Genomic DNA, 27,827 nt, shown 5'->3' with positions numbered 1-27,827 from the left:
TATAGAGCTGTTCTGCATATGTGTATGGTAGAGCAAGTGGTGCATATTACCCAAGCAATACTTATGTAGTGCTTGAAGCGTGTTCAGAGATTTATAGGTTGCTGTGTGAATGTTGGATTTATGCTCTGTTTAGTGCAGTAGCCATTCTTACAGTCATGAGTGCAGCCCAAGAGGACAGAAGAGTCAGGACAGGTGAGGGCTGGCAGCATGGAAGCAGTGGAGACCCCAAGTCTTAGAAGTTCCTAGAATTTGCTAGTCTTCTTGCTTCTCTACCGGGTGAACCTCCACTGGCAGAAATTGGGGAGCTTGTGGGAAAAAGCTCTTTCTTTAAGAAGGGAGGCTAACATTTGTTGGTGAGACAGAACAACAAGCTTGAGACAGAATGTCATACTGCGTGGGGACTCTGAAGGTGACACACACAAGCAATTGGTCTGAAGAAAGGTGATCAGCCAGGTGGAGAAAAACGGTAAAATGGATATGAGCAGAGCCTGAAGAACAAACCAGGAACCATTAAGATACTTCTGCCTATCTCTAATATCATAGAGACCTAATACTTATCTCTAACATAAGGGAAGAAGAATATATTTATATCTGCTTGATATTTGCTGTGCTCAGATGCTCATAGAACCTTGTTCTTTGCTGTTCAACTGTACGTTTTTACTTGTTTTATCCAATGACTGTTTGTATACTTAAAGATAACATTTTCTCTTTTCCACTCTGAAATTAGAGTTCATCGTTAGTCTTCAGTGCAGTCCCACATTGGGCCTGCGCAGGCACAGGCCAGCCGCAGTGATAGATTTTTCAAGCTCTCAAGAGGTAGAGGGCGCTCTGCCCTTGCAACACACATGCAGACGGGTCTTCCTGCCGAAATGCAGTGTTGCTAGGCAGAACGCCCCGATTCCCTCAGTTCCTTTTTTGCCACTGACGGAGAAGGTTCTTCTCGTTGCTCTCTTACACTTTTAGCTATTCTTTTACTGCATCGTTACCGATGTAGGACTGTTTTTCTGACTACTCCTCTTTTGCCATATGCCTTACTACTCTTTATACTACCTCGGACCATCTACTGACCACTCCTTTGTTTAGTACCTTGGCACTGCTTTGGCTCATGCTTATCAAAGTCTAAGAGATGCATGGAGACCCTGCCTAGTTAGGAATATGTCTTAACGTGTTTTCTCCTACCTTCATGGTGGCTAAAATAAGGGCGGGGGGGAGAGATTCTGAATTTGAGTAGAGGGTTTTACTGTAGGCTGTTAGGCTACAATGTTTCTTGTGGCTTGTTGGCGACAGCAGAAAGTAGACCCTGTCTGTGAAATGGGCTTAGTGGGATGAAGCTGGAAAGGTAAACTGCACGTTGAGTGTAGCAGCTTGAATTCTGCACCAGCTGAGTAATCTCTCATTCCTCTTGGTAAAAATAAGGGTGTGTGGGGCCATTTAACTACACTCAGTATGAACATTTCCATGTTGCAGATGAGGGTCCAAGACCCAGAGTGTATGTGGATTGCCCACTAGCCAATTCATGGCAAAGGTGAGATTTGAACTGTGGACTTCCTGGTTTGTCATTCAGCTTCATGACCACTACACTGCGCATGCATCTTTGCAAGCCCCAGGGTGTGGCTGGGGGACATGTGACACACGGCAGCCTTGCAGGTTGACCAGATCACAAAATTTGATTTGTCCTTTTGTTGTGCCTGCAGGTGATACCTGTGAAGTGATTTTCACCTAAAACCTGCACAAGGCTTTCCATCGTGTCACCACTGTCATCTCCCATCAGCTTGTTTCGTGCACCAGAAAATATCCTCCATGTGTTGTGAGAATTTTTTCCATTTCCAGATTGTGTCCACAACGATTGGTTGCCAACCATGACTGCATCTTAGTCTGCTGGATGTCGTTGCATACGCTTAGCATGTGTACATGTAGATGCATATACACCATGGCCATTTCCACACACATTGAATAATGCACTTTCAATGCACTTTCATAATCTTTTAGAAGTGGATTTTTTGTTCCACACATGGAAAATCAGTTTCAAATGTTCACTAAAGAGTATTGAAAGTGGATTATCCAACGTGTGTGGAAGCAGCCATGGAAAAGCCATTCTAGATGTTCACTAAAGAGTATTGAAAGTGGATTATCCAACGTGTGTGGAAGCAGCCATGGAAAAGCCATTCCAGATGTTCACTAAAGAGTATTGAAAGTGGATTATCCAACGTGTGTGGAAGCAGCCCTTGTTCTGTCTGCAGAACACCCAAGCTGCTGTTCTCCAGGCCAGTTGAGGTAGTTGGAATCCACATTAAGCCCTCCAGAATCCGTTTATCTGCCATGCTGTGGCTGATCAGCTACACTGATTGTAACTAACATCACTTTGGCAAACCATTATTGTACTTGCTGTTAGTATCATCCTGTAGCTTTTTGATTACATAGCTCTAGAAGTGGAAGTTAGTCCCTACGTGCTATTTATGCCGTGTGCTTTTCACCTTGTGCCTGCCTTAAAGGGCATGACTGTCACAACTTTATTATGTATCAATCCGTTTTGAATATTATATTCATAAAAACTATAACAAAACGAGTTTGCTACTAAATGCTTGACATAGCCGTGTAAGAGGGTTAAAATGATACTGCAGTCTGAAGCGGTCTTTGTCCCATCATTGGTTTGGTGTTAATTGCTTGAGTCCTTAGAACAATTCACTGGGCAACACGGCTCCTTCCTTCCACTTTGGCATACAGGATGCCTCTGTTGGTTCGTTACATTCCGAGTGGGAAAGATATTCTCAAAAATGGTCTGACCAATACCATGATATGTTACATCAAAAGTGACTTTCAGTGGTTCTTTGTCATCCATCCACACTTTTTTTTGTCTCCTTCCATACAAATAGATTTGGCATGAATGCCTGCTTCAAACATCATGGCAAGCCATTTTCTAGCATGCTTTTTGGATGTTGGCTGGACTTCCTGTCTTTATTACTTTTGCCCTCCAGGTGCGGCTGTTGGAGTACCACTCAGTGAAGAAGAGGCTCAAGTCTGTATGGTGCACGACTTCTTCACGACCCTAACCCCCTTGGCAAGTGCATACGCACGGGCAAGAGGTGGGTGCATTTGTGCAGTACGGCTGCAGTCATTTCTCTTTCTGTGCTAGCTTTTCAGCAGTTATTGCCTTGCTAGGACTACTGTCCCTTTGTGCTTGTCCTCTACAAACTGATATTCAACCTGTAAGAAATTGCCAAAGTCATATTTGTCCAAAAATGTGGGTCCCCCCCCCTTAAAGAAAAAGCAGAGCACAAATGAGCTCTGTAGTAGCAAGTTCGTGACTTCTCTTATAAATTTCTGCTACTGTGGCATAACTAAAGGATGAAATCCTTCTTAAAGGATTTGCTTAATTTGTGACATCTGTCAAGAAGCAAATAGAGGAAAGACCTCTTTAAAATGGTCCAGGACTACTGGCTGTTCTTAATTTAAAAATATTCCCTTTAGACAAGTAGTCCATGTCACAATAACCATTGAAATTCCGCTGGCTGCTGCTTTGGGAAGCCATCTGTTCTGTGCAGCAAGGCAGTGTTCTGTGCACCCTGCAGATACGGTGACTTCCTAAAAATTACATTGCTACAACCAGCTTTTCTTTTAACAAAACAAAAGCATACATGTCTGGCTCCATGTGGCACTTCGCAGTATGTGTTTCTTGGCACCCATTTGCTGCCCCACGTCCTGGCTCCTTTCCACACTCCTTCCTTGCCCTTTTTCAAATCCTCTTCCTCTTTTTGTCCTTTGTCCCTTTACTATGTTCTGCACATGTCCAGCAGATGCCTTAGTATCACTGCCTCAGTAAAGCAAGGAAAATGATAACTTCCCACCCTGGTGCCTGTTGTTTTCTTCATTTGAATTAGCTCGACCAGCCTGCTTTTCATGGAAAAGTGTAGCTGTGGGCAACTGTTTATTGAATTTAGTTTATTTATTTTATTTGATTTATATTCCGCCCTCCCCATATCAGCAGGCTGGTGTCAGTGAGAGAACCGTTCTTTCTGCCCTGTGCCCCCCCTCTTGGAGGGTTCCCCTCTCCTTTCGACCCTATCCCCCGGACAAATGATTTCCCTTTAGATCATACTGGCTTCTGAGCTCAGGTTGGCTCTGTTAATATTCACTGGGGCTTTGGATTGACTTTAAACCACTGGACCACAACGCTGTTTATTTACTTTGTTTATAGTCTGCCTTTCTCACTGAGACTAGAGGCAGATTGCACAGTGTAAAGACAGTGCAATCAGATAGCATGAGGTGCCCAACAAATAATGCAGTAGGAATAGAACCACACAAATTAGGAAGAGTATCAGACAAGATTTGTCATATACAACACACGAAAAAAATGTAATTGCAGAAGTAGAAAGAAGTGCAGTAAGAACAAGACAGTAAGCATTGGAACAGACTACAATCCTGTTCCCTTTATGAGAGCCCCCTCCTGAACCATTCCATTATAGTACATAATGGAATGTACTTCATAAAAATGACCTGGGCTTTTCTCCTTTTCACATTCTGCAGAATGATAAACATGTGGGGGCCCTTCTTTCTTTCTCAGGCGGGCCATTTCACAAGTGGGAGCACATGTACAGTCCGCTGGCAATCTTACCCACCTGCAGGGTGGCACTTTCGGAAGGTTTCAGCACCTGCTTCCTCACTGGCTTCTTTCTCTCAGGCCTCACTCTCACAGGCTTTCCTTCATGCCTGTCAGAGGATTTTGTTTTTCAAACTGCCTCTGGTCTTCAGTGTTCACATGCCAGACTAAAAGCTCTGCTGCCCAATTTTCTCTTCCTGTCCAAAAAAGCTCACTAGCAGCCGAAGTGAAGCAATTGTGGGGGAGAGGTGATCCATCCTTGAAGTACTGAAAATAAATATGAGCTGAGGGAATGAGAAGAGGAGGGTTGCCCATACTTCAGTCTCAGCTAGGAAAACCAGCCACATTCAGAATATGTCTTCTCCCCGCTCCATCCCCAGTCACATAAAATCTATTTTATACATGCTTATGAACTCCCCAGTGTTTGCTTTGGCTGGATTCTCCTGTCAGAATCACTGATCCCACAAAGATTTGCAGATGATAACTAAGGCCACTCATCACAATTTATTTTAGTTGGATATTTGTTAGTATACTTGGACTATTACACTATCGCCTGAAAGCTTTCTTGGTCCCGTACAGAACTGAAATCTTCCATTTTTTCCCCAAATGGTTTATTGATTTACAGAAACTTGCATTTAAATATAAGCATTGGCAAGGATATTTGGGGGGGGGTCCATTACTCCCCTATATAAGCTCAAATATCATTAAATGGTGGATTCCCCACCCACCCCGTACTTCCAGAAGGACACCTTGGCTGCTTCCACACACGTTGGATAATCCACTTTCAATACTCTTTAGTGAATATTTGAAACTGATTTTCCACGTGTGGAACAAAAAATCCACTTCTAAATGATTACAGAAGTGCATTGAAAGTGCATTATTCAACGTGTGTGGAAATGGCCCTTATGACAGCTGAAGATTCCAAAGTCCTTTTAGGCTCAACAAGGTTTGGATGCCCCTGTTCTAAACTAAGCAATGGGGGCTCTAGTCGTTGAACAGTCTGTTGTTAACTTTTTTCCCCCACCAGGTGCTGACAGAATGTCGTCTTTTGGTGACTTCATTGCGCTCTCTGATATCTGTGATGTCCCCACAGCAAAGATCATTTCCAGAGAGGTCAGACATTGTACCATTCTGCATCAAGGTAGTAGGGTTATAGTTGGCTGTATTCCTCCATGATCACAGGTGCAAAGCAGGTTGGGGGGTGTGTGATAATATTTTTCAGGTGCAGTACATTTACTGCGGTAGGGGAGAAATGTTTTCTGGTCTTTGGGACCTGCATTTGGAACCTATTTTGACTTTAAAGCTATAGGAAAGTGCAAAAGGGCCAAGAGCTAAGCACATGTTGGTGGCAAGAAAAAACAAATATTGGCAGATATCAAAGGGGTATAATTGGGAAGGAGGGAGTTTTTAAAAATAGCAAGTGGAGATTTTACAGACAGAATCTACAGATAATACCAACCGTGTCAAGCACTAAATTCCTACTTCTTGACCGCCATGGTTGTGTTCAATCAGTTCCTAGAATTTAGTACATAAAACTAATTCTTCTGCATCTCCATTCTTCGTGGTATCGTTCCGAAATAGTTGTTGAGGATATGTTTGCAAACCAAAAACTTTAAGCCGCTGAAAGCATGACTCCTTTCCTCTAAAACTTCTCCACACATTTCATCTCTTGAGGATTTTACTACCCAGCATCTCTTAAAGAGACAAGATGTGACAGCAGGGGGTCTGATCTGATCATCATGCTTAAATATGTGCATTTTTCAGAGAATAAAGAACATATGAATGATAGACTAACTCTTTTGCCCCTTTTATGATTAATTTTACTTGGCCAGAGATGCTCAAGGCTATTTTCAAAGGGGGGGGGGGGTTTACAGTCCAAGGGCCAGGTCTGTTTATCTGTGTTTGACCGGTTTTATGTTTTAAAAGTGCAGCTCCTATTTATACTTGTTTTATTCATTTATTGATGTTTTTGGTCACTGCTGTTGTCATTTGGCACATTAAACAAATCTGTCCCATGGATTTCCTCACCGGTCTTATCTTCATCTGAATTTAGACATGTTGCATTAAATGCTTCCTTAAGAATGGTGAACCATTTTCTGATGTATTAGCTCTCCTTCAAGCACTAGCCATCTACTAGCTGTTCCCCCTTTTAAGGTGGTCTGCCTGGTGTCAACCAGAGCCTGTTACTTTTCCTTTGTAGCCCCCTGTAGAATAGATAGGGCTCCCTGAGGAGGTGGGGGGTGCATTGCTAGAAACCTTCAGGAGGCACAACAAGGTCGTTTTAATTTCTAGGGCTTTTAATGGGGGAAGGATGTATCTTGGGGGGGGATAGTATCTGGGTGTTTATTCTATCACTTTGAAACTGTAATGCTTTAATTGTGACTTGTAAGCTGCCTTGAGCCATGAGAAAAGGCAGGCTATCAATATTTTAATACCCATTGATGTCTCTTCTAATATCTTCTAATAACATCTTTTTCTGATTTTTGAGCCATTTTCAAAGCAATGAAATGTAACCTGCATGAGATCTGTGTTGACTTACGTGGTGGTGGGGAACATGCTTTTGTCACCTGAGCGATTAACTTTAAATTAATTTTAATTTAATAACGATCTTTGTTTGCATGGTTCTCTTTGTCTTTATAAAACCCGCAACCCTCTTCTTCGTTTTCCCAGCTTTTTTCACTAGAAGTTTTCCTCTCTGTCTTTCTGATCTCTGCATTCCAATCAGTTGCTCTTAATTTTTTTTAAAAAGTTCCCTCATTCACTATTGTGCATTCGCTATTGTGAATAGTGAAATATTGTGCATTCACTATTGTGAATAGTGAAAATAATAATTTAAAAATCCCATGCAAGTAAACACATCCCCACCTCCCATTTCTCCTTCCTCCCACTATCGTTGGTCTCAATCTTCTTTCTGCTCTGCTATTTCAAGCCGTTTTAAATATAATGGAAAATGCACTGCATTGCAAGACATCCTAATAACATTAATAATAACATTCGATTTATATACCGCCCTTCAGGGCGGCTTAAGGCCCACTCAGAGCGGTTTACAAAGTGTGTTATTATTACCCCACAACAATCACCCTGTGAGGTGGGTGGGGCTGAGAGAGCTCCAGAGAGCTGTGACTAGCCCAAGGTCACCCAGCTGGCTTCAAGTGGAGGAGCGGGGAATCAAACCCGGCTCTCCAGATTAGAGTCCTGCCGCTCTTAACCACTACACCAAACTGGCTCTCCTGAAAGGTCAGGACAACCAGGAAATAGGCAACCAGACAGTTCTTCTACCAGGTGCCTACAGAGCGATTTGTTAGTTTAAACTGAACAGGCCAGCACACTGGTTCCGTTTAAAGCCAAAAACACGGCCGCAAGATGTCTGAAAAAGGCGATATGATTGTTTCCACTTGATAACACCATCGTCTGGATTCTCAGTAGGATCAGTGTGAACAAACGAGGGCCATCCTAGTTGAAATAGGTATCGTGTGAACAAACGAGGGCCATCCTAGTTGAAATAGGTATCATGGAGGCAGCAGCCTCTCTATTCCTGTTGTCTTTTTGGGTTTGTCATCAGGCATTCAGTCCCAGCCCTCACAGCCTGTGCCAGGATTTTGCCATTTCAGTCCCGGGCAGGGGGAGGCTCTCATGATGAAATGCTCCCCCCAGAAAGTCTCTCCATACTGAGGAGAAGACTCAACTTCAAAGTTTTCTATGTGAAGCCATCTGGGTGACCTTGGGTCGGTCACAGCTTCTCGGAGCTCTCTCAGCCCCACCCACCTCACAGGGTGATTGTTGTGAGGAAAATAATAACACACTTTTAAATTGTATTTTAATATGTTATCCGCCCTGAGCCTGCTCGCAGGGAGGGCGGAATAGAAACTTGAAATAAATAAATAAATAAATAAAACACTTTGTAAACCACTCTGAGTGGGCGTTAAGTTGTCCTGAAGGGTGGTATATAAATCAGTTGTTGTTGTTGGCAGTTTTCCGCTTGGTGAAATGATTTTGTAAGGGGCAGCGTTTGAACATGTGACCCTCCTCCCCTCTGAAGAGTTACAACCCAGTCGCAGGCTCACAGCCTCAGGAAGAGCTCTGCTTCTGTTCATCAAGGAAACGGATTTTCTTCGCTTGGCGTTAGCCGCCTCCGTGCTGTCCTAGGGTTATGCCAGCTTATCTTGTGTTGTTGTTCTGTATCCAGGTATCAGATGGAATTGTGGCTCCTGGCTATGAGGAAGAAGCCCTCAAAATCCTATCCAAAAAGAAAAATGGAGGTTACTGCGTACTCCAGGTTGGTGTTCAAAGTGTCTCACGGTGTTTGTGAATGATTTAAAAATGCATCTTTCCCCCCTCTCCCAACCCGGTTGTATTTATTCGCAGACTTTTTCTTTTACCGTGGTTTAAAAGAAAATGAAGCACATTTATCTAATTTGGCAGTCTCTTCAAGCTGCCTAAGAAATTTTTCTTAAAATAGTCTCTGATGGGGTTCTAATTTAATAATTCAGTAATCTCAGGTGGGGGGATCCTGGCAATCCTACGTTGGTTGCAGCTTTTCTGGGAAACCTGTATTCATCACTATGACAATGGAACACAACCAAAAGGATACCGAATTCTGAAAGTTTTTAAAAACTACACACACAATGACAATGAGCCCTCATGTTTTTATTCAGTTCTTTTAAATTATTTCTTTTTTTAATAACAATTTTATAAAATAAAGAAGGCAAAGCATAACAGAGCAGTTACACAAACACTAACCAAACAAAAATAACAACACATACAGATAAAACAAACAAACAAAAAACGAGAAAGAACTATATAAGCTAAAAGAAGGCTTCTGATTTTTCTCCCCACCAAATATAGGTATCGTTTTCAATTTTTTTCTTACTCCGTGTTGATGATAAAAGCTCTCTTTTTTTTCTAATGTTCAAATTCCTTAGTCCATAAACCATTTCTACCCCGCCTTTCGCCAAGGATTCAAGGGGGCTCATGTGGCAACACCAGGTTGCAAAAGACCTGAAATGACAACAGACTCTCCATTTGCAGCATCTCAAGCAGCCTGTGTCCCTCTACACTGATAGCCAACAAACTACCCTTCTGTTCATCTGCCAGGAAGGTTCTGAAATAAGTATTGCTCGTCCTGTGAATAATAGCCAGTGAGGGATGCCCTCCAGGCCAGCCATTCCGGAGAGTTAGATCTCTGACTGAGGGGGCTGTTTCCCAATCTGTGCTTGGCGGAAGGGGTGCATCACAAGGAGGCAGCAATCCGAGAAGTGGAGGTGTCCAGGAAGACCTGACCGGATGGCTGTGATACCAAAGGGTGTGTTTGTGGAACTGGCACACAGACCTGCGTTCCTCTTCATGGAGTGCTGCAGGCAACCCTTCTTTCTCGCTGTACCAGGGGGTCAGCAGATGGCATAGGCTACCAGCCCGTCTTCCGTGGCTCCTTCAGGGGCTCCATGTTTTGACTCCCTTCTGTAGTCTTGCTTTTGGGAGTGGTTAACCTGGGTGATTTATACTCCAAAAATGAACAAATTTTGTGCCCAGAAGAGTCAGAGTTTGCACTCAGATTCTGCAATAATAAATTGCTTTAGATTATAGAAATCATCTCGTGAGTGCTTTAGGAAGAGGCTCCCCCCACCACTCATAAGCTATGATCCTATGAACACTGGATCTTTTAATAGATGCTGCTTGCTTCCACATTTTGCATTGTATCTCAACAGTTGCTAGAATATAGATTTGGGGCTAGATTTTATATGGGCTAGCAGGAGCTGAAAATCTCTAGTATGTACTTTTCTAGTTCATTTAGGGTTGAATTCCCTGTAATACTGAACAATGATAAGAAATGCATTGAGCTGGCATCGCTCCAAAAACATGCTGTTTTCCTCCTTCCAGATGGACCCAACTTATGAGCCAGAAGAAAATGAAATCCGCACCCTCTTTGGACTGCATCTGATGCAAAAGAGGAACAATGGTGTGATCGACCGGGCACTGTTCAAAAACATTGTTACTAAAAATAAAAATGTAAGATGATTGGGGGGCGGGGGAGGGAATGGGACATTTTTATAACTGAGCTTATTGGTCAATATGATGTGCTTCAGGTAAGAAAAGAGGAACAAAGGGGAAGTCTCCTGCCCCCCCTCTTTCCCTTCCTCCTTCCCTCCTTGGAGAGCCGCTGCTGGTCATTACTAGGCTAGGTGAACCACAGGTTGTGCTCCGTATAAGGCAGTTTTATACATTGAAATGCTATGCAAAGTAGAATTCAGACTCAAGAGCTGTGGCATCAGTGTAGAGTTGTGTGCTGATGTTCTGTATTGCTCCTGAACGGGAAAGAGTGCAACAGTGCTTGTTCCAGGCTGTGCAAAAGTCACACGTGAAGAATGGTTTAAAGCAAGGCAGGAAAGAGAACTATTTGAACGAGGCACCTTGGCAAGTCTCTGAACTGGCTAATATGGGTACAGCTGTGTTCAAATAGTCAGCCCCCCACAGAGCAAGTGGCAGGGCTCGGCACACAAAGACTATAAAATATGTATTGACACAATCAGGGCAATCACAAACTGTGCACTGCTGACACCAAACAAGTGGGGAGAGGAGAGCAAAAGGCCCGCACAACGTGGACTCCCTGGTACTGACTTAGTTTACTCTAGAACTGCTGTTTGAGCATTTAAGGCTCTGTGCAAGCTGCAGCCGTACAACGAACTGCAAGACTTGCCATGTTGTCTACAGTTGGAGTCACTGACATGAATGTACGTTGTATGTATATTGATCGCACTGAAGTAATATAAACTGCAGCATGTTTTGCAATTCGTTTTATTTTGAGACATTTTATCAGGTTTCATCTAATCCCATGCTGTCCTTTCGGGTTCGTGCAAAGCTCAATAGAGAAAGAACGTGAATTTTCTAAAAAAAAATCTAATTGTGTCACAATTAACATGCAACAGTTTCCAAAACAGCACCAAGAGTTCTTGCTGCCATTAATAGATTGGAGGGGGTGTATAAATAAAGCTTCTTTCCCCCCCCCCTCCAAGGTTTGTATGAACCCCAGAACAAATATAATGGGATTATATGAAATTTGACATCCTAGTATTTGAAGTACAACCTTTGAATATTTGACCGAATAAGCAAGTGTGAGAGCCCATTCTCTGCAGAGGTGGAAAAGAACTCCAACTTGTTTGTACATCCCTAACAGAGATCAGATTCTATCAGTGTCACTTTGCCCATTCTAACAGGTGTGTAATGCCAGCTATACTGCAATTCCAAGTCATTTTCTCTTATGCCAATATCAAGCATAGTTTTATAGACATCCTTGAAGAGTTTGCCTCACAAAGTGTCTGGTATATTAATAACTAAATCTTTTTTCCCATTCTGACTTGCTTTCGCTAAGTCACCTAAAACAGTATAAATCCTGGCTAGGAGACCAGGCTTCCCAGTTTGCTTCTATAACAGCTGTTCAAACTTAGTTAATGGCCTGGTTGAATTAGAATGCCTTTGAAAAATTAGAATGCAAGCTTTTTACCAATTTTTTTTTATCTAAGCTCTAGAAAAGGTGGAATAGACTTGCTCAGAAAATTAGCAAGTTTCACCAAATGCTGAAAATTATCTGTCTTACATTTCTTAAATTCTGGATGGAAACTTAAAAGCATCGGCCAGAAATCTCTCACCACCAGGGAGATGGGAAACATATCCAAGATTTTAACCAAGGCAGATTGGATTATGTCTGTGCCATCATTGGCTCTTTCCCATAGCTTTTGGAGCTGTCCTGAAATACTCCCAGCACTCAGATTAAATGTAGCCAGTAAAATTCTGTGGTATCCTGAAATGTGCCATTTCAATTGCCCTGGCAACAAGATCTAAACATCTATATTGTTACCTTGTATCTCTGTTGTTGGTGTTTCATAAATATTGAAATAGAAAATCGTTCCAGGAAGCATGATGCATGTGTCACCGATTCTTAAAACCGCTTTATTTTTTGTAGGAAGTGTAAGTTGCAGCCGAGAAGCGTTTTGTTATTTAGCAATTTTTTTTGGAGTGGTTAAAGTGGGCATGTTGCAGCTTTTTTGAACTGATACGTTCTTAGTTCTGTGTGGTTAGTGTGGGGCAGGGGGCAATGCTGAATGAAGCCTGTATTAATAGGCATATGAGTCATGAAGTCCAAGATCTTTGAAGTGCTACATTTTTTGGTCTCTCATCTGTACGCTAAAAGCCATTCCTGTCCTTTGAGCTCCATCCAGTCTACTCTTTATTTTTTAAGGAAGCTAGGTGGTCGCTGCGTTTTGTGTACCATCACAGTTATGTTTACTGAAGCCAGATAGCCCTCCAGGCTTACTTAGATGCCCATTTGAACACCGGTATCCAAACCGCAGCCCTCTGCTGAAAGAAAGTCCAGTAAAACGCTCAGAGTTACAAAGTGTTCTTTGAATAGAGCAAGCCCATCTGAGCCCTGTTGTGTCATCTGTCCTTGTCACACAAGGCGAGCCGCTAACCAGTGTTCCAGATCCACAGATGGCCTTTTCAGCTCCTCCTCACTGGAGGGAGATGCCGGCAGTAAACTTGCGTTCATCACTCAGCCCTTTGGGGAGAAACATTATGGGATAAAATCAAGCTTTGCAAATGTCATCGCTGTCTTTTCCAAATGCTCTCAGTTAAGTGTAGTGAGTGTTTATACGGTAGAGTGCTAATTGAAATTTCCATTATAACTGGAAGGTGGCCAGAAGTCTGCTGTCTAACAAAATGGAAAGGGTTGTGGCCGTAGTAACAAGTTCTGTAAGGGAAAATTCCCTTGCCTGAGAGGTTTCCCCACCTCTAAGGAATTGGGCGGGCGGCAAGGGGACAAGTTGGCTTTGCCAAGAGGATCAGCGCTGGAGAAGATACCTTGCTCTCTTTAGAGACAACTTCCTCATACTGTCCCCAAACCACTTTTAAAAATTAAGATGTCACTTGCCAACTGTTGAGGGGCCTGTTGCATGCTGTCAGAATGCACCTCTGGGAATTAACACCTGCGCATGAATGGGTCACTTGCTAGATAGGTCAGAGACATTTAGATGAAATGTGCCAACGAGCAAACCGGCCAGCTGTTCAGAATTCTCCCAAAAAATACTTTCTAGGTAAGCAACAATTGTAGTCATTGCCTTGCCTTTCGTACTAACAATCTCTCCTTTTAGAGAAAAGTTTCCTAATAACTCTCTAAGGAATTTCCTATATCCCATGGGCAATGCGGCACGTTGCATCTGGTTTTTAGATGTTATGAGGATTATTTGCAGAGGTGCCTTCATGGTCGCCGTCTCCTTGTTCTTTCAGCTGCCCGAGCCAGCTATCCGGGATCTGATTGTTGCCAGCATCGCGGTTAAATACACTCAGTCTAACTCTGTGTGTTACGCCAAGAATGGGCAGGTAAGCCAAGGGATCTGGGATCTGGCAGACAGGGATCTGGCAGACATCCACCTTAGAACTAGCAGCGTTGAAACAAATCTAGGTGGACAAAACAAGCAGCCTGTAGCTTACTCTTTGACTGTTAAGTTCCGGTTGATCTGCGACATGCTTTTATTCTTTCCTTCCTAGTTTCCCCGCCCCACCCCTCAATTGGTGTTCGTCGCTTCAGAACCACCTCCTTTTCTTTACACCTCTCTCTTAATTCCAGAAGCAAAGCAGACAGGCAGACCTACTATTGAATACTAAGCCTGGAGCTCAAATAATTTGCCAGAGTGATTTAGCTCAGCAACGTTCTTTATTAACCAGCACAATAACAACTCAGAACTGAACATCAACCCCACTATTTATATACTTAAACCCTGCCTTAGAATTACCCAATGTCCAATAGTCTTGCCAGTTACAGGATACCTTCATTTGCATAACTATATACAGTGAGTATAACAATTGTTACTTAAACGTGATTGGCCTTTATTAAGCAATGGCCATTGGCTGTTATGTACCAGTCAGGTTTGAGGTAAGGAGCCCTTTTGTTCATATTTCTGGTCAATACACTACACCTACCAGAGTTGTTGGATGGGGTTTGAACACACCTGGGCTGCCTTCTGTGGCACTTGTTCTGGTCAGGCCAGGGGTCACTCTTCTTCAGCATTCTGCTTCTCACAGAAACCTAAAAAGAGCAAATAGAAGGAGTAGCTACAGCTCCAGGGCTCAGAGTTGCTCTGCTTCTGAACATAGGGTTTTGTTTAACTCTCATGGCTGATAGCTGTTAAAAATTCAAAGCTTCTGAGTTGTTCCTGTTAGCTCTATATTGCCTGTTCTGACAATGGGCCTCCAGGGCCTCAGGTGGAGACAGATTGTTTCCCAAAAAATTCAGGGCCCTTTTCAACTTCTCAGTTACTTACCAGATGTGGCTAAGTTAGCCCAAATGCTGGCAAGGCCTTTCAGGCCTTCACCTTCCAGTCTGTTTTATGGCTAATACCTCTAGCATGACATGACGTATGTGTAGAATACACAGTTGGCTTCTCCCCCATTTTGCAAAGCGATTCGGTGATCTGTATTGGCAAGCTTACTTGCCCAAGTTGTAGGAAATGGGAATTGTAGTGAATACATGGAGAATATAATGTGGAGGCACCCACCTTGCTTCTTGAAAGCAACTGTGAGACAATGTGAGAATGGTGTAGAGAATCAGAGGTGACTTGAAGAGATAAAGGCAGCCTGTTGTATGGTTAGTGGAATGAAAATGCAGCCCCCACCTCCAGCATTATCCGCTGTAACACACAGTTTACTCCCAAGATCCTACATGGTTGAAATGGAAGTGGTCTGTAATAAATATGGCTGCTACTTGTTTCCTTTAAAAGTTTCGAACATTTGGCTTTTTTTCTCAGTGCCTTCTTTTTGCCAGTGGCTTGTTTAGAGGCTGCCTGGGTGACGGGATGAAAAAGGGGGCCGTTCCTTGAGTTCAAGTAAAAACTTGCTGCTGCTTACTGCTGAGTCTTCAGTGTGGTACACTTTGAGCAGTGCTTGTGTTGCTCTGGTTTTTTTCCCCCAGCAGTGTTTAAAACTTTGTTCATGTGTAAGTTTTATTCTGAGTGGAAAGCCTCTTCACCCTGTTTATGTGCTCAAGGGGCTGTTCAGGAGTTAAGCTGAGTAGAAACACGGAAAGGACTCTCTGGATACTTTGGAATTCCTGTCCTCCTGCTGTTTTTTCTCAGAATAAGTAACTGTACGGTGACACAGCTCTCACTTCATTTAAGCACTTGGGGGTGGTGATCGTTGCAAGCGGTTAGTGATTGAAAGGGATTCTGGTGAGTGCATGTGAATGGTCCCTTGCCAATATAAACCAGTTTGTTTTGAAAACGTTTACCTTGCACTTTTCAAAAGCCAATGCAAGCTCTTGAGGTGGCTTAGAAAATATGGTACATAATAAAACATAGAGATATATGTGAGTGTCTCTGTGTATGTATATACGCAAGTTATAAAGTACGCACTCAAAAATACTTGCATAAATAAGTGCACCTGGCACTGAAAGCTTAACAAGTTTGCATGAATCACGGTGCCGCAGTATGAAAAGGCCTTTTTTGTGTGTTGTGTTGTTTTTGTCTCATGTTTCACAACAGAGAGAGATGGACCAGGACCTCTGTCATGATCCTAGGCCTGAGGCTGAGGAGTGAAGTGTCCTGTGGGCCTCAAGCTCACCTTTCCCTCATGCACAGGCCTCAGGCCTGGCTGCCAGTTTTTCAACAGGCCTATATTTTCCCAGCACGCTCCTATTGGACTGTGGGAAATGGAGGGAAAAGCAGGGGCCAATAACAGATGAGAAAACGTGGCCTGGAGAGAGAGAGAGAGAGAGTATATAAAGCCCTCCCTAGAGAGGACCAGAAGAAGGGTCAGTCCCTGAAGATGGGTTGGGGTAAGGGCTGCCACCTGCCTATGCAGGGAGTAGATCCCTCATTTTAGGGTGGGAGTGAATCTGACCTGAAGGGGGTCAGGTAGTAAAATAGTTAGGATCCAAGTAAGGAAGTTGCACTAAGGAACTTCTTTTCTAGCCAGTTTCTTTTTTCTGTGAATTGTGCCCTGTTAGTTGTATGTTCCTGTATTCATTCAGCTCCATTTTTTAAAACTATTCTTACTAGAGGTGGGCACAGTCTGGAAAACGGACCAAAATTTTGCATGGTCCAGCCTGGTTCGTGGTTTGCAAACACACAGTTTGTGGGACTCACTTTTTCATGAATTTTGGTGTGTTTGGGCCAGTCCGTTGGTCCATGGTCCGTGAGTCCAGACATCCTGGCGCTGATCTATCAGTTCCCTAGGCAATGGAGAGGACGTCCGCAGACCTTTTGCAGCCATTAAAAACTTAATAGGCAGCTCTGCCTGCTGAGCAGAGAGCTCCCATTCTGCTCTCTGGAGCAAGGAGCAAGAATGAATTCCCTAGGCAACAGAGGGGTGGATGTTCTGCATCCAATCTAAGCCCTCAAAACCTTGATACGCAGCTCTGTCTGCCAACCAAAGAGCTCCCATTCTTCTCTATGTGAGCAAAAAGCAAGAATGAACTCCCTAGGCAATGGCTGGGAAAGTTTCTGTGTGGTGAGTGAGGTGGCTCTTCCCCCACCCTTTTCTGTTTGATTTTGCCTCATTGCAACTTTCTGGTGCTGCTAGACAATGCAAATCAACTGGCATTTGCAACTCCAGTATCTATTGGAAGTTTCCTGGGGCAGCCACTTTGGGGGTCTGTAACTCGGACATATGAAATGCAGTCTTGACCAAACTTGGTGGGTGGCTGGAGGAGATGCTGCTGAAGATTCTCTGTGAGTTTAGGCTCTCTGGGTGTGAAGGGGCGGAACCAGGGCTGCTGGAAGTGATGGACCATGGACTGACGAACCGGTCCGTGAATGGGGCTGGTCCATGGAAAGTTCGTGGTCCGTGAAAATCGATGGATCACGGGCCAGACCATGGGCCGGTGGCCTGTGGGTTTTTCCTGCCATATTCACTAAATAAATTAGTTTTCCTGTTCACTCTGCCTGGGTCCTTCACACCTCCTAGACTGTTGTACTACAGGGCATGCCTGGACTGAAAAGGGGAGAAGGGCAGGGAGAGCATTCTGGGCCTTCCTAAGAACCAAAGTGGGGACAGCAAATTAAGGCCTTTGCCTGCTGGAGGGGGGAGGAGGGAGCACGGTTTGCTGGAGGGCTTCTTGGAAGGGACCCCTGTCCACAGCAGACCCCTGCACAGCCCCTTCCCTTCCCATGGCAGTCTCAGACTGGAGTAGGCGGGCCTTTTAGACCCCTTCCTTCCCTGCTATATATAGTGTTAAAGGCAGCGGCTAGCACTTTCAATTGGAGTCAGCAGTATAGTTGTGGTAAAGCAGAATATGATCTGCATATTGGCTGCCAATCACCAACTGAGTGCTGGGCCAAACTGTATAGAACTCAGGAACAAGAAAACTCCTGGTGTGTTTCCTTTGGTCCACACAGGAGACACTGAATGGCACTTGTGAGATGGGCCCACCTGCAGAGCCTGCTCTACTGGGCCACCTCTGTTGAACATTAGAGCCGTTCGTTTCTACTTTCTTTTTCTACTTCCATAGTATCCTTTTGCACAGTCTGTTGCTGGTTGTAAAACTGCCTTGATGAATGAAGAGTCTTTACTTTTGGCCCTGTTTTTAAACAGCCTTTCCTCTAAATAAAATCTATCCTTTGCCAAAGGCATCTCCATGGGATGCTCTCCTTTGAAAGAAGAGTGGATCTGCCACCCTTCTAGATCACTCACAAATCCTTTGTTTTCTTCTGTTATTGCCAAGGACAGTTCCCCACCCCCAAGCATGTTTGGGCTCTTGGAATTTGCCCCTTTATGGCTTGTGTGGTGGCAGACTACCAGGGAACCTGGGAGAGGAGGAGGAGGCAAGTGCCAGAATCCCTGGATCTCATTCTGTCTCATTTCCCCCTTTATGGCAGCTTATTTCAGTGATTATTTTTTAAGTATGCGCATGCAGTCTTCTTGGCTAACTGAATTTTTAGCGTGCGGCGGATCATTTGCTTGTCTTTTTTGTTAAAATGAAACGATTGTTTGTCACTGGTGACCGAGTGTCGTCTCAATAAGGGGAAAATCTGCAGAAATCTCATTCCTGCCACAGTAAATATTAGTAATTGGGGTGATTCAATGTTTGCCCCAGCGGTTTCATCAAGACGCATTTTTGGGAAGGTTTTTGCTCTGGTTTGTGTGCTTTAGGTGGTCGGCATCGGGGCCGGGCAGCAGTCCCGAATACATTGCACCCGCTTGGCTGGAGACAAGGCAAACCACTGGTGGCTGAGGCATCATCCCCGTGTGCTCTCCATGAAGTTCAAAAGTGGAGTGAAAAGAGCCGAGATCTCCAATGCTATCGACCAGTATGTCACGGGAACGATTGGCGAGGTAAAGCAAAAGGCCGAGACTTGGTGTTAGTCGTTCCTATTTGTCCTGTTTTAAAGTGAAGGCAATGCAAAATTTGGCCGGGTTTGAAGTGAATTGCCAGCATATCTCCCCCCCCTCCCCAATGCAGTGGGGATATAAAACGGTTGTAGCATCCCTATAAGCTGCTGTTTCTTGCATTAGCCACGAGAAGGAGGACCATTGCTGGAGGCTGCTGTGTGTGGCAGATCACCCCATTAAGCAAAGGCTACTTAAGTTATCTTGGCTATTTAATTTCTCTAGGGAAGGGCGTTTCTTCCTTGGTCCATCCCTTCAATATGCCGAGCCTGCAGCATCCTCCTGCCAGCTGCCCTTCCTACAGTTTAAATACAAGGCAGTCAGCACATGCATTTGGAAGATGAGGCAAGGAAGCCTGCTTACCTGTCCTCACTTACCTGTCCTTCTGCTTCAGCATGCAAGGCCTGTGGTTCATTTAAGAGGGCCAGTGAGTGCAAAGCTGAACGCTTCCATCTAAATTAATAACGGCAACAACAACGGGCTTATATACTGCCCTTCTGGAAAGATCAGTGCCCTACTCAGAGCAGTGAACCAAGTAAGCATTATTACCCCCGCAATACAGCTGGAGGCTGAGAGGAGGGGCTTACTCAAGGCCACCTGCTGAGTTCATGGCAGTCGTAGGAGTCGAACTAGTAGAGTGCTGGTTTGCAGCCCATGCACTTAACCACTATGCTACAGCAGACCACACCAATGAAAGCAGAGCTGCTGTGTGTTTTCCATAAGGGAAGAGAGGAACTTTAGGAGATAATTGTATTACTTTGCGAGATGCACTGAAGGGTTAAAACAAAGAGACCAAATTTGAAACCCCTAACACTCTTTTCTGTCTCTCTTCTCTCTCTCTCTCTCTCCCCCCCCCTCACAAATGTGAAAAAAGTCCGTGTGCATTTAACTGCCTGTACAGATTTAAGAATAACAGCAACTTCTGTTAGAAGCGTTGGGTAATTCAGTAAGCCATATGCCTATTTAAAGCTGTGAATTCAGTAAATCAAATGGGGTTGTGTCAAGATCGAGCGCTCTGCCAACCATGTCAGTGAGTTTGGTTATTTCCTTAGGGCTAATAGGAGCTGGAGGAATGGAGCTCAAGATGGTGAATAGTCAGCCAAGATCCTGTTTGTCAGACTTTCTGTCTAATTCCATGTACCGGATCCTGTGTTTGGGTGTTCTGATATTTGCTTCCAGGCTGGAGTGACACAAACCCGGCCAAGCAAAGCATGTGAAGTGAGCGAGGGAAGTTTTATTAAGAGGTTTCGAGGTTTCTAAACTATGACATCCCCCGTTGGCTCAGATTTTAATGTATTCTGGCTGTAAATTTTCCAGCGTTAGTAGTGCTGTAATTGTAGAACAGATGCTAATGAACAAACAGAAATAGTGCTCCTCCTTTCAATGGAGTAAGTCTCACAGAACATTTGTGTCACTGTTGTTGCCGTTAAGTCTTGAATTTATTAGGTAATTAATTTATTAGGTAATTAAAAATGCATATTTTGAAGGGTGATGATCTGTTCAAATGGAAAGCCCTGTTTGAGGAAGTCCCTGCTCTGTTAACTGAGGCGGAGAAGAAGACGTGGATTGCAAAGCTGAATGGCGTCTCTCTCAGCTCGGATGCATTCTTTCCCTTTAGAGATAATGTGGACAGAGCAAAACAGGTAAGCCCCCTCCTCCAGGAATTGGCGATGTCTGTCATTGGACAGGCAGGGGAAGGAAGGACTTGACGGGCATCTTCGCCGATTGGATACTCTTATCCTGCCTTCCTTCATTTTGGCTTTATGTTGGTTATTGTGGCAAGTCATGTTGTGGGGTGGAGGTGGAGGTTATCTTAATAAAATAGCTAGCAAAGAGATGAGTCCCAGCAAAAGATGCATGCAGAACCTAGACTTTCCGTAGAATCTCCCAAAGAGATAGTTTTGGCCGTCCAATACAGATTCACCACTCAGCTCTCCAGCAGGCCACAAGAAGTCAGTAAGCAGAGATGTCAGTTGTTTGGGATGCCGCGTTCTTGTGTACTGAATTGCGAGATACGCAACTCGCTGGTTCTATAAGCTGCTGCTTCTTCTCTTTCCACATCCTTGCTTTCTCACCAGAGCGGAGTCCAGTTCATTGCTGCCCCTTCTGGTTCAGCTGCTGACCAAGTTGTGATTGAAGCCTGTGATGAGCTGGGAATCACTCTGGTTCATACCAACCTCCGTCTTTTCCATCACTGATGTGTCTAGAGATGCAGAAGACATTCCTCTCGGCTGATTTGCCTGTGAAAACAGCATCTTTTGTAACAAGGAATTAAAAACCAAGCTACAGAGGCACATTTTCCTTTAAAATCTGCATAATGCTTATTTCTCTGAGAATACTAAGGCAAAAGTAGTTGGTCTCTGAAAAAGGCTGTCTTGAAATGAAAAATAAATACATAAAAATTGTTCTGTCACAACTGGTTCTGAAGTGTTTTGTGTATGCATGTTGTTTTTATTGACTTTATGCTGCCTAGGTTCTACTGCTTTTTGAAATGGGTCATTTTTCCATCTCCCATAGACCAACTGAGAGAAGGAATATATCCAACCAGGGATTTTTTACTTTCGCACCAGCTACGTGTTAGACCTGTGCAATGGATCCTCAGTATATATGCATAGGGCAGAAAGGGGTTTCAGTGCACAGCCCAGCAGTCCTTGACTCCAGCTCATCTTGGGTAGTTTCCCCCCACCTGGAGCTCCTTAACCAGTGTCAAGGGACAGCTCAGCGCCCCCCGGCCCCGCACCAGGCTGGCATGAGAGTGTGTATATGTTAGAATGGCAGGAAGACTCCCTCATCTTCAAGGGGAAAAATTAGTGCCCCAGTTTCTTGTAACAAGAAAAAATCAATTCTAAAAAGTTCATTTCTAACCACTCACAAGCAGGGGATTTTTTTAGGTGGGTAGCCGTGTTGGTCTGTGGTAGAACAGTAGGATTTGAGTCTAGTGGCACCTTAGAAGCCAACAAGATTTTCAGGATGTGAGCTTTTGAGAGTCAGAGCACCCTTCAGACACAAGGGGATTTGGGGCTAGGAAGTACAGAATGCAGAAAATAAGAATACCGTTTCTGACTCATTAAACCCTTACAGGATTTCTCTTGGTCCTCTTCTGGACGGATCAGGCAGTCCCTCTAGACACCCAGCCACGGACAGCTCTATATTAAAAGGCTGGTGGACAGAACTCGGGTTTTTGGAGGAAAGTCCCCTCTCCTATACTTGAACCGATGGGGGATGCTTATTCAAGTGTTCCCTGTGTGCGTTATGTGCCGTCAGTCGCCTCCGACCTATGGCTGACCCTATGAATGAAAGACCTCCAAAATGTCCTATCATTAACAGACTTGCTCAGATCCTGCAAACTGGAGGATGTGGCTTCTTTGATTGAGTCCACCTATCTCGTTTTAGGTCTTCCTCTTTTCCTGCTGCCTTCCACTTTTCCTAGCATTACTGACTTTTCCAGAGAATCTTGTCTTCTCATGATGTGACCAAAGTAAGACAGCCTCAGTTTTGTCATTTTAGCTTCTAGGGAGAATTCAGGCTTGATACGATCTAGTACCCACTTATTTGTCTTTTTGGCAGTCCATGGTATCCACAAAACTCTCCTCCAGCTCCACATTTCAAATGAATCCATTTTCTTCCTGTCTTCACCATCCAACTTTCACATCCATACATGGCAATGGGGAATACCATAGTTTGGATTATCTTGATCTTGGTTCCCAGAGAGACATCTTTAAGGATCTTTTCTAGCTTCCTCACAGCTGCTCTTACAAGTCTCAATCTTCTGATTTCCTTGTTGCAATCTCCCTGTTGGTTGATGATTGAACCAAGGAATAGAAAATCTTGAACAATTTCAGTTGTGTTCCCTACCAAAAAATAATCTGGCCAATAATATGTACTTTTACTACAATACTTTACTACTTTAACTACACTAATATGTAGTAAAAGGAATTTCAGCAAGGAAGGGAAAACAGCAGCATGGGCTGGGGTGGGTCAGAGGGAATTTTCACTGCGAGGTAATCTTGCACACAGCCAACCTTGCTGTGGTCCATTTTGTCTGGTTACGCTCAGATTCACAGGTTTAAAAACAGCAGACTTCATATTCCTGTTGGTGGTTCAGGCTGGCATCAGATTAACCCAAGCAGCATAATGGCTCGATTTTGAAAAGATTTTCCCCCCAACCCATCCCCAAGGCACATTTGTACCCAGTAGGAAAGCTGGCAGGTGTTGGGGCTTTTTGATGGCATCTGGTGAAAGAAACCTTGAGTCCTTTTGGGGTCTGGGAGGGTGGGTGGGGTTGGCTTTAGGCATTGCTGCTAATCTAAATAGCTGGTCCAATCAGCGTTTTTAATGTGGAGCCAGTTGCTTTCAGTTTGTGTAAACGGGGGGGGGGGGGACACAGGTCTTGTTTGTTGCTCAGAATCCCTACGGTCAGCATCTGTAGCTGAAATTTTAGAACCTCCAAGTCAAATACTGCTTATGATCAAACAGCATGTACTGTCCAGGCCACTTAAAATGCTCTGGTTTTAGGTAAGGGTACAGAAGAATGGAACATAAAAGCTTCCAGTCAGAGAGGTAAGGAAAGCATTCATGAGCAGTCCCTCCCAGTGGGTCTGGAGGCAGGGCCGCTTCCTGTCTCCTCTGGTGGGGGTGAATTGCCTCCCAGTTCAAGTCTTAGCTGCAGAATAAAACATTTGAGAAACAAAACTCTTTGTATGCTCAAGTCTGATTCTCTGATCTGTACATACATCCTATTTGCCTTAAGGGATACATAAATAATGGGGGGAAAGGTGTAGTAACGACACGAGACAGGATCTGGATGCAAAGTCTGACCCTCCAAAGATGGAGGCGAGAGTTTTATTAACTTGTATTCAGGAAGTCCCGGATGCCCAAATATGGCTATAGCAACAGTTACAAGTTACACATTCCATTCTCAGCCAACAAAGCAAAATATGCTGTGATCAGACTTTTGTCTTATCTAGGAAGCATAACGGAAAGAAAGGTACATCATGAGCCTCTGAGCATAGGAGAATGTTACTTAGAGTGTATGGGAATATTGTGCTCTGTGAATGATGAGAGAACAAGATGAAACATGTTACAATTACTCCCTGGTTCCTGTTGTGGTGTGCCAACTGACGAGAAATCAGGGATGTACAGAGTTGTTAATGCAAACTGGGTGGTGTGCCAGCTCCAGTCTACAAAAGGCTTGAAGAAGAAATAGCCCAATTCCCAGACTGGTTGTTGGCCAAGCCACTCTCCACATGGCTGTGCCTTCTGCTGAGATGGACAGGAGGAATTGCTCCACCCAGGTCAGAAGAAGGATCTTCTGAAGTCTGGTGGGCCCATCTGTTGACATGCCCGTCTGCTGTCACAAGACTGTCTTTGAAGGCTTCTCTGGGGTTTTTCAATTAAAGCCTAGGGTCTCTACTCTTGAGGGTAGGAGCAGAGAGTTTTTAACAGTAGGCGCTGCCGGTTGCCATCCGGGGTCACCAGTTAAATATGCCTCAATGTGGGTTTGGATAAAGAGTTGCTGGAATTCTAGCACAGAAGGATCTGGGTGGGTGGGTGTATAAATCCTGCATCTCAATGTGTTGCGATCGTAAGGTTGGAGAAGCACTCTCGTCTAGACCCCTGTCTGTGCAAGATGCCTTCCATCCTTGTAGGCGGGCAAGAACCATTGGAGCTGCTGTCTGCTTTGCTGTCAACGTGAGATTTTCCTTCCAGTCTTGTGTTCAGAGGGACATTTCCATTGCTTTATCTGGTAGCTCCCAAATTTCGCAAGAGCTGCATTAGAAATGTGCAACTCTTCCCTCGATTTGTTCCCTTGCACACTGGGTTGCCATTTTGATGCCCTCTATTCTCCCTTCCTTCATGGGTGATGGGAGAAGGAAGCGGTCCAGTAAGGTGACTATGAATGGTCTGTGTGGTGGAATGGATAGTGAGGGCTACCATAAGCTCTGAAGACAAGCCATAGGGCTGAGGCTCTGAAGTGGCCATATACCTCCTGATTAGAAAGCTGTTGGAGTTATTTTGTACTGCCAAGGAGAGTCTTGCCTGCACAAAAGAAAAGCTGTCTTCGCAGCAAGTCCAGATCTGGAAGAAACTAGCCTGGCAGTAATTGTCCTAGCAGAAGGATGCTTTGTTAGCTACCTTGGAGACCCACAGTGCCCTGGAGGGAGGCTGGCCCCAGAATTGCAGGGTCCAGAATTGGAGGGGTGAACTGATTCTCCCTTGAACCTCCTTGTACTTAAGAATTGCAGGGGCTGGAGGCTGAGGATGAAGAGCTTATCTACATGAGAGGCCATCAGGTTCTTCATTCCAATCAGGGCTCATTTTGAGGGGGAACACGCAGGAATGCAGTTCCTGTAGTTCTCCAAAAAGGTCACGTCAGGTGGCCCTGCCCATCTGATTTGGGGCCATTTTGGGCCCATTTCGGCTTGGATCGGGGTCGAAACGGCCCAATTCGGGCCCAAAATGGCCAGGATCAGGCCCAAGACAGCCAGGATTGGTCCCAAAACGGCCAGGATTGGGCCTCTGACCGGTGGTGGATCACTCTCCTGTTCAGCAGCAGCCCAATCCTGACTATTTTGGGTCCCCTTTTGGCCATTTGCAGCCCCTTTTTGCCATTTTGAGCCCAATTTCGGCCCTGAATGGCCAGGTTCGGATCCAAAACAGCCAGAATAGGTGATGTCAGGGTGTTGGGACATATGCAAATCAGGCATCCTAATGACACACTTCTGGTGATGGCAAGGGGCGTGGCATATGCAAATCAGTCATGCGAATGAGTTATGCTAATGAGTTCCTGCAGCCCTTTTTCTAGGAAATGTCCCGATTCCAATCAATGCATTGCAGGGGGTGGGGACTGGTATGCTATTGGCAGAGAAGGGGCTGCAGATGTTTCTGCTGTTTCCTTTGTTGAATGATCATCCCGCCATGTGCTGTTGGGCCTTTGGGAGACTTCTGTCGTCGCCCATTTTGAGCACCAAAATCGTCCCATCTTTTAGCCAGGATAACTTGAGGGTAAAGCAGGATTCGAGTCCAGTGGCACCTTAGGGTCCAACAAGATTTGCAGAGCGTGTGCTTTTGAGATTCAGAGGTCCTGTGTTCCCTGCTCTGCATTCTGCTGTGCTGCAGATGGAGCTCTTTGGTACGAGCAGTTTAGGTGCCTCATCACTCTTGCGGCAAGATGGCAGCTTCGAGAAGCTAGAGAAAAACTCATTGCCCAGGAGGAAGGAGAAAGATGGAGGAAGCGGGGAGGAAAGCTAGGAATAGAGCACAGAAAAACTTCGGCCTAAGAGCTCTGGAAACATCTCCCCAACAAAGTCATTGCTCTGTGTTCCAAAGCAGGAACAGAACTAGGAGACAGAAAGTTAATGCCTTCAGCTGCATAGGAGGAACCACCCAGTTGGGATGCTTCCCTCCTCCTCCTCCTCTAAATGAGAACAGACTACAATGGCCAGACAGAAGTCTTAGCTTTTTGCTTGGCAGATAAGGCAGCGTGGGGTGGTAGGCAGTGTTGAAACTAGGAATAGAAAGACCTGGGTTCGAATCCACCCCCCTCTGCCTACCAGCTCCCTGGCTGACAATGAGTCAGTTGCAGCCTCTCAGGGCTGCAACTGGAAGAGTGTGCCTGGCCCAAAGTCACCCCGCAAGCTTCATGGCAGCATGGGGATTTGAACCTGGTTCTCCCAGATCATAGTCTGACACTGTAACCTCTACACTGCGCTGGACCTTAATGCCACATCAAATCATTCGATGATCACTCACTATTCAAGAGTTCATTTTTTTTATTTACTGTATTTTTACTCCATCTTTCTCCCCAATGGACACCCAAGGTGGCTTACATAATTCTCCTTCATTTTATCCCCACAACAACCCTTTGAGGTAGGTTAGGCCGAGAGGCCCAAAGTCACCCAGCAAGCTTCATGGCAGAATGGGATTCTAACCTGGTTCTCTCAGATCATAGTCTGACACTCATCACTATGCCACGCTGGCTCTGAGTGCTCCTATGATGAAATTTATGCTAGCTAAGAAATAAAAACAAACATACAGGTGGTTTGTAAATCTTTTTATTAAAAGAGTGGTCTCCCACAGTAGTAAAGCTTTGGCACTTAACAGTATAAAAATAATTACTGATCATAATTACACCAAATTCCTCTGTTGATTGTGTTCTACATGTCTCCAATATATTTTCCCATAGAAACACACTTGGGGAGGGGGGAAACGGAAGATCAATTTGATAAATAACAGCAAAAAATGCTAACATAGCCCTAGGGAAAGAAATCAGGGTCGCTTCAGCAAGGTTAGGCCTGGACCTGTGTTCTGTATCACAGTGATAAGGCCTATAATTCCTACTGATAGCTTTAGGGAGGTGAAAATATAATTCTGGCTTTTCATTCATTTCTTTCTCGGGCAGGGGAGCCTTTTCCCCCTCTATCCTTTATGGAGCCCGAGTAATTTTTCTTTTGGTGGTGGTAATGGGGGGAGTAGAAATACTGAATGGTACTGAAACACTGAGTAAAAAGAGAAGCTGACAGTATCCGTTGTGAAAGAAGTCCGAGATGCTTCAAGAGTGCCCTGCCTTGAAGAAGCTGTGCGTCGAGCCAAGAGGAGGCAGGACCTCCGGCCCCCAGAAGACAGGCCCGCTTTTCCCTAGTCGAATTCTACAGCACGTGGTCCTGGCAAGCAGCTCTTCCTGGCGTTGGTGATGTTTTGTGGCATATTAATCTCCGCGTCGGTTTTGCGTGTCTGATTGTAGATGTAAAGGGTAGAAGCACTCGATTGGACAATGGACGTTCTGCTGGAAGAGAAGGGCAAAGGTTAGGGTCCACCGGCGGGCAAATGACAGCAACACAGGCAACTGGCATCTGCA

The 27,827-nt window shown here is 44.6% G+C and overlaps 2 protein-coding genes across 7 annotated transcripts in view; one reads left to right on the top strand and one right to left on the bottom strand.

Annotated features, from left to right (window-relative positions):
- The window catches only part of ATIC (5-aminoimidazole-4-carboxamide ribonucleotide formyltransferase/IMP cyclohydrolase), a 40,387-nt gene extending 19,001 nt beyond the window's left edge, over positions 1-21,386 (top strand). Inside the window, exons 9-16 of the mRNA XM_054970415.1 lie at positions 2,976-3,083; positions 5,625-5,710; positions 8,784-8,873; positions 10,475-10,603; positions 13,877-13,969; positions 18,734-18,916; positions 20,458-20,613; positions 21,049-21,386. Coding sequence (XP_054826390.1) covers positions 2,976-3,083; positions 5,625-5,710; positions 8,784-8,873; positions 10,475-10,603; positions 13,877-13,969; positions 18,734-18,916; positions 20,458-20,613; positions 21,049-21,168 — 965 coding nt within the window. The 3' untranslated portion in view covers positions 21,169-21,386. The remainder of the gene's footprint in view (positions 1-2,975; positions 3,084-5,624; positions 5,711-8,783; positions 8,874-10,474; positions 10,604-13,876; positions 13,970-18,733; positions 18,917-20,457; positions 20,614-21,048) is intronic.
- A 5,622-nt stretch (positions 21,387-27,008) lies between these two features.
- The window catches only part of FN1 (fibronectin 1), an 88,285-nt gene continuing 87,466 nt past the window's right edge, over positions 27,009-27,827 (bottom strand). For 4 of the 6 annotated variants that reach the window (XM_054970967.1, XM_054970962.1, XM_054970964.1 and 1 more), the window contains one exon: positions 27,009-27,755. In XM_054970967.1, coding sequence (XP_054826942.1) covers positions 27,678-27,755 — 78 coding nt within the window. In that variant the 3' untranslated portion in view covers positions 27,009-27,677. The remainder of the gene's footprint in view (positions 27,756-27,827) is intronic. The other 2 variants (XM_054970963.1, XM_054970966.1) reach the window with 1 other exon arrangement.

The sequence above is a fragment of the Eublepharis macularius genome, chromosome 2 (assembly GCF_028583425.1).
Source record: "Eublepharis macularius isolate TG4126 chromosome 2, MPM_Emac_v1.0, whole genome shotgun sequence".
In the NCBI taxonomy this organism is placed as follows: domain Eukaryota; kingdom Metazoa; phylum Chordata; class Lepidosauria; order Squamata; family Eublepharidae; genus Eublepharis; species Eublepharis macularius.
This window is presented reverse-complemented; position numbering and strand designations above follow the sequence as displayed.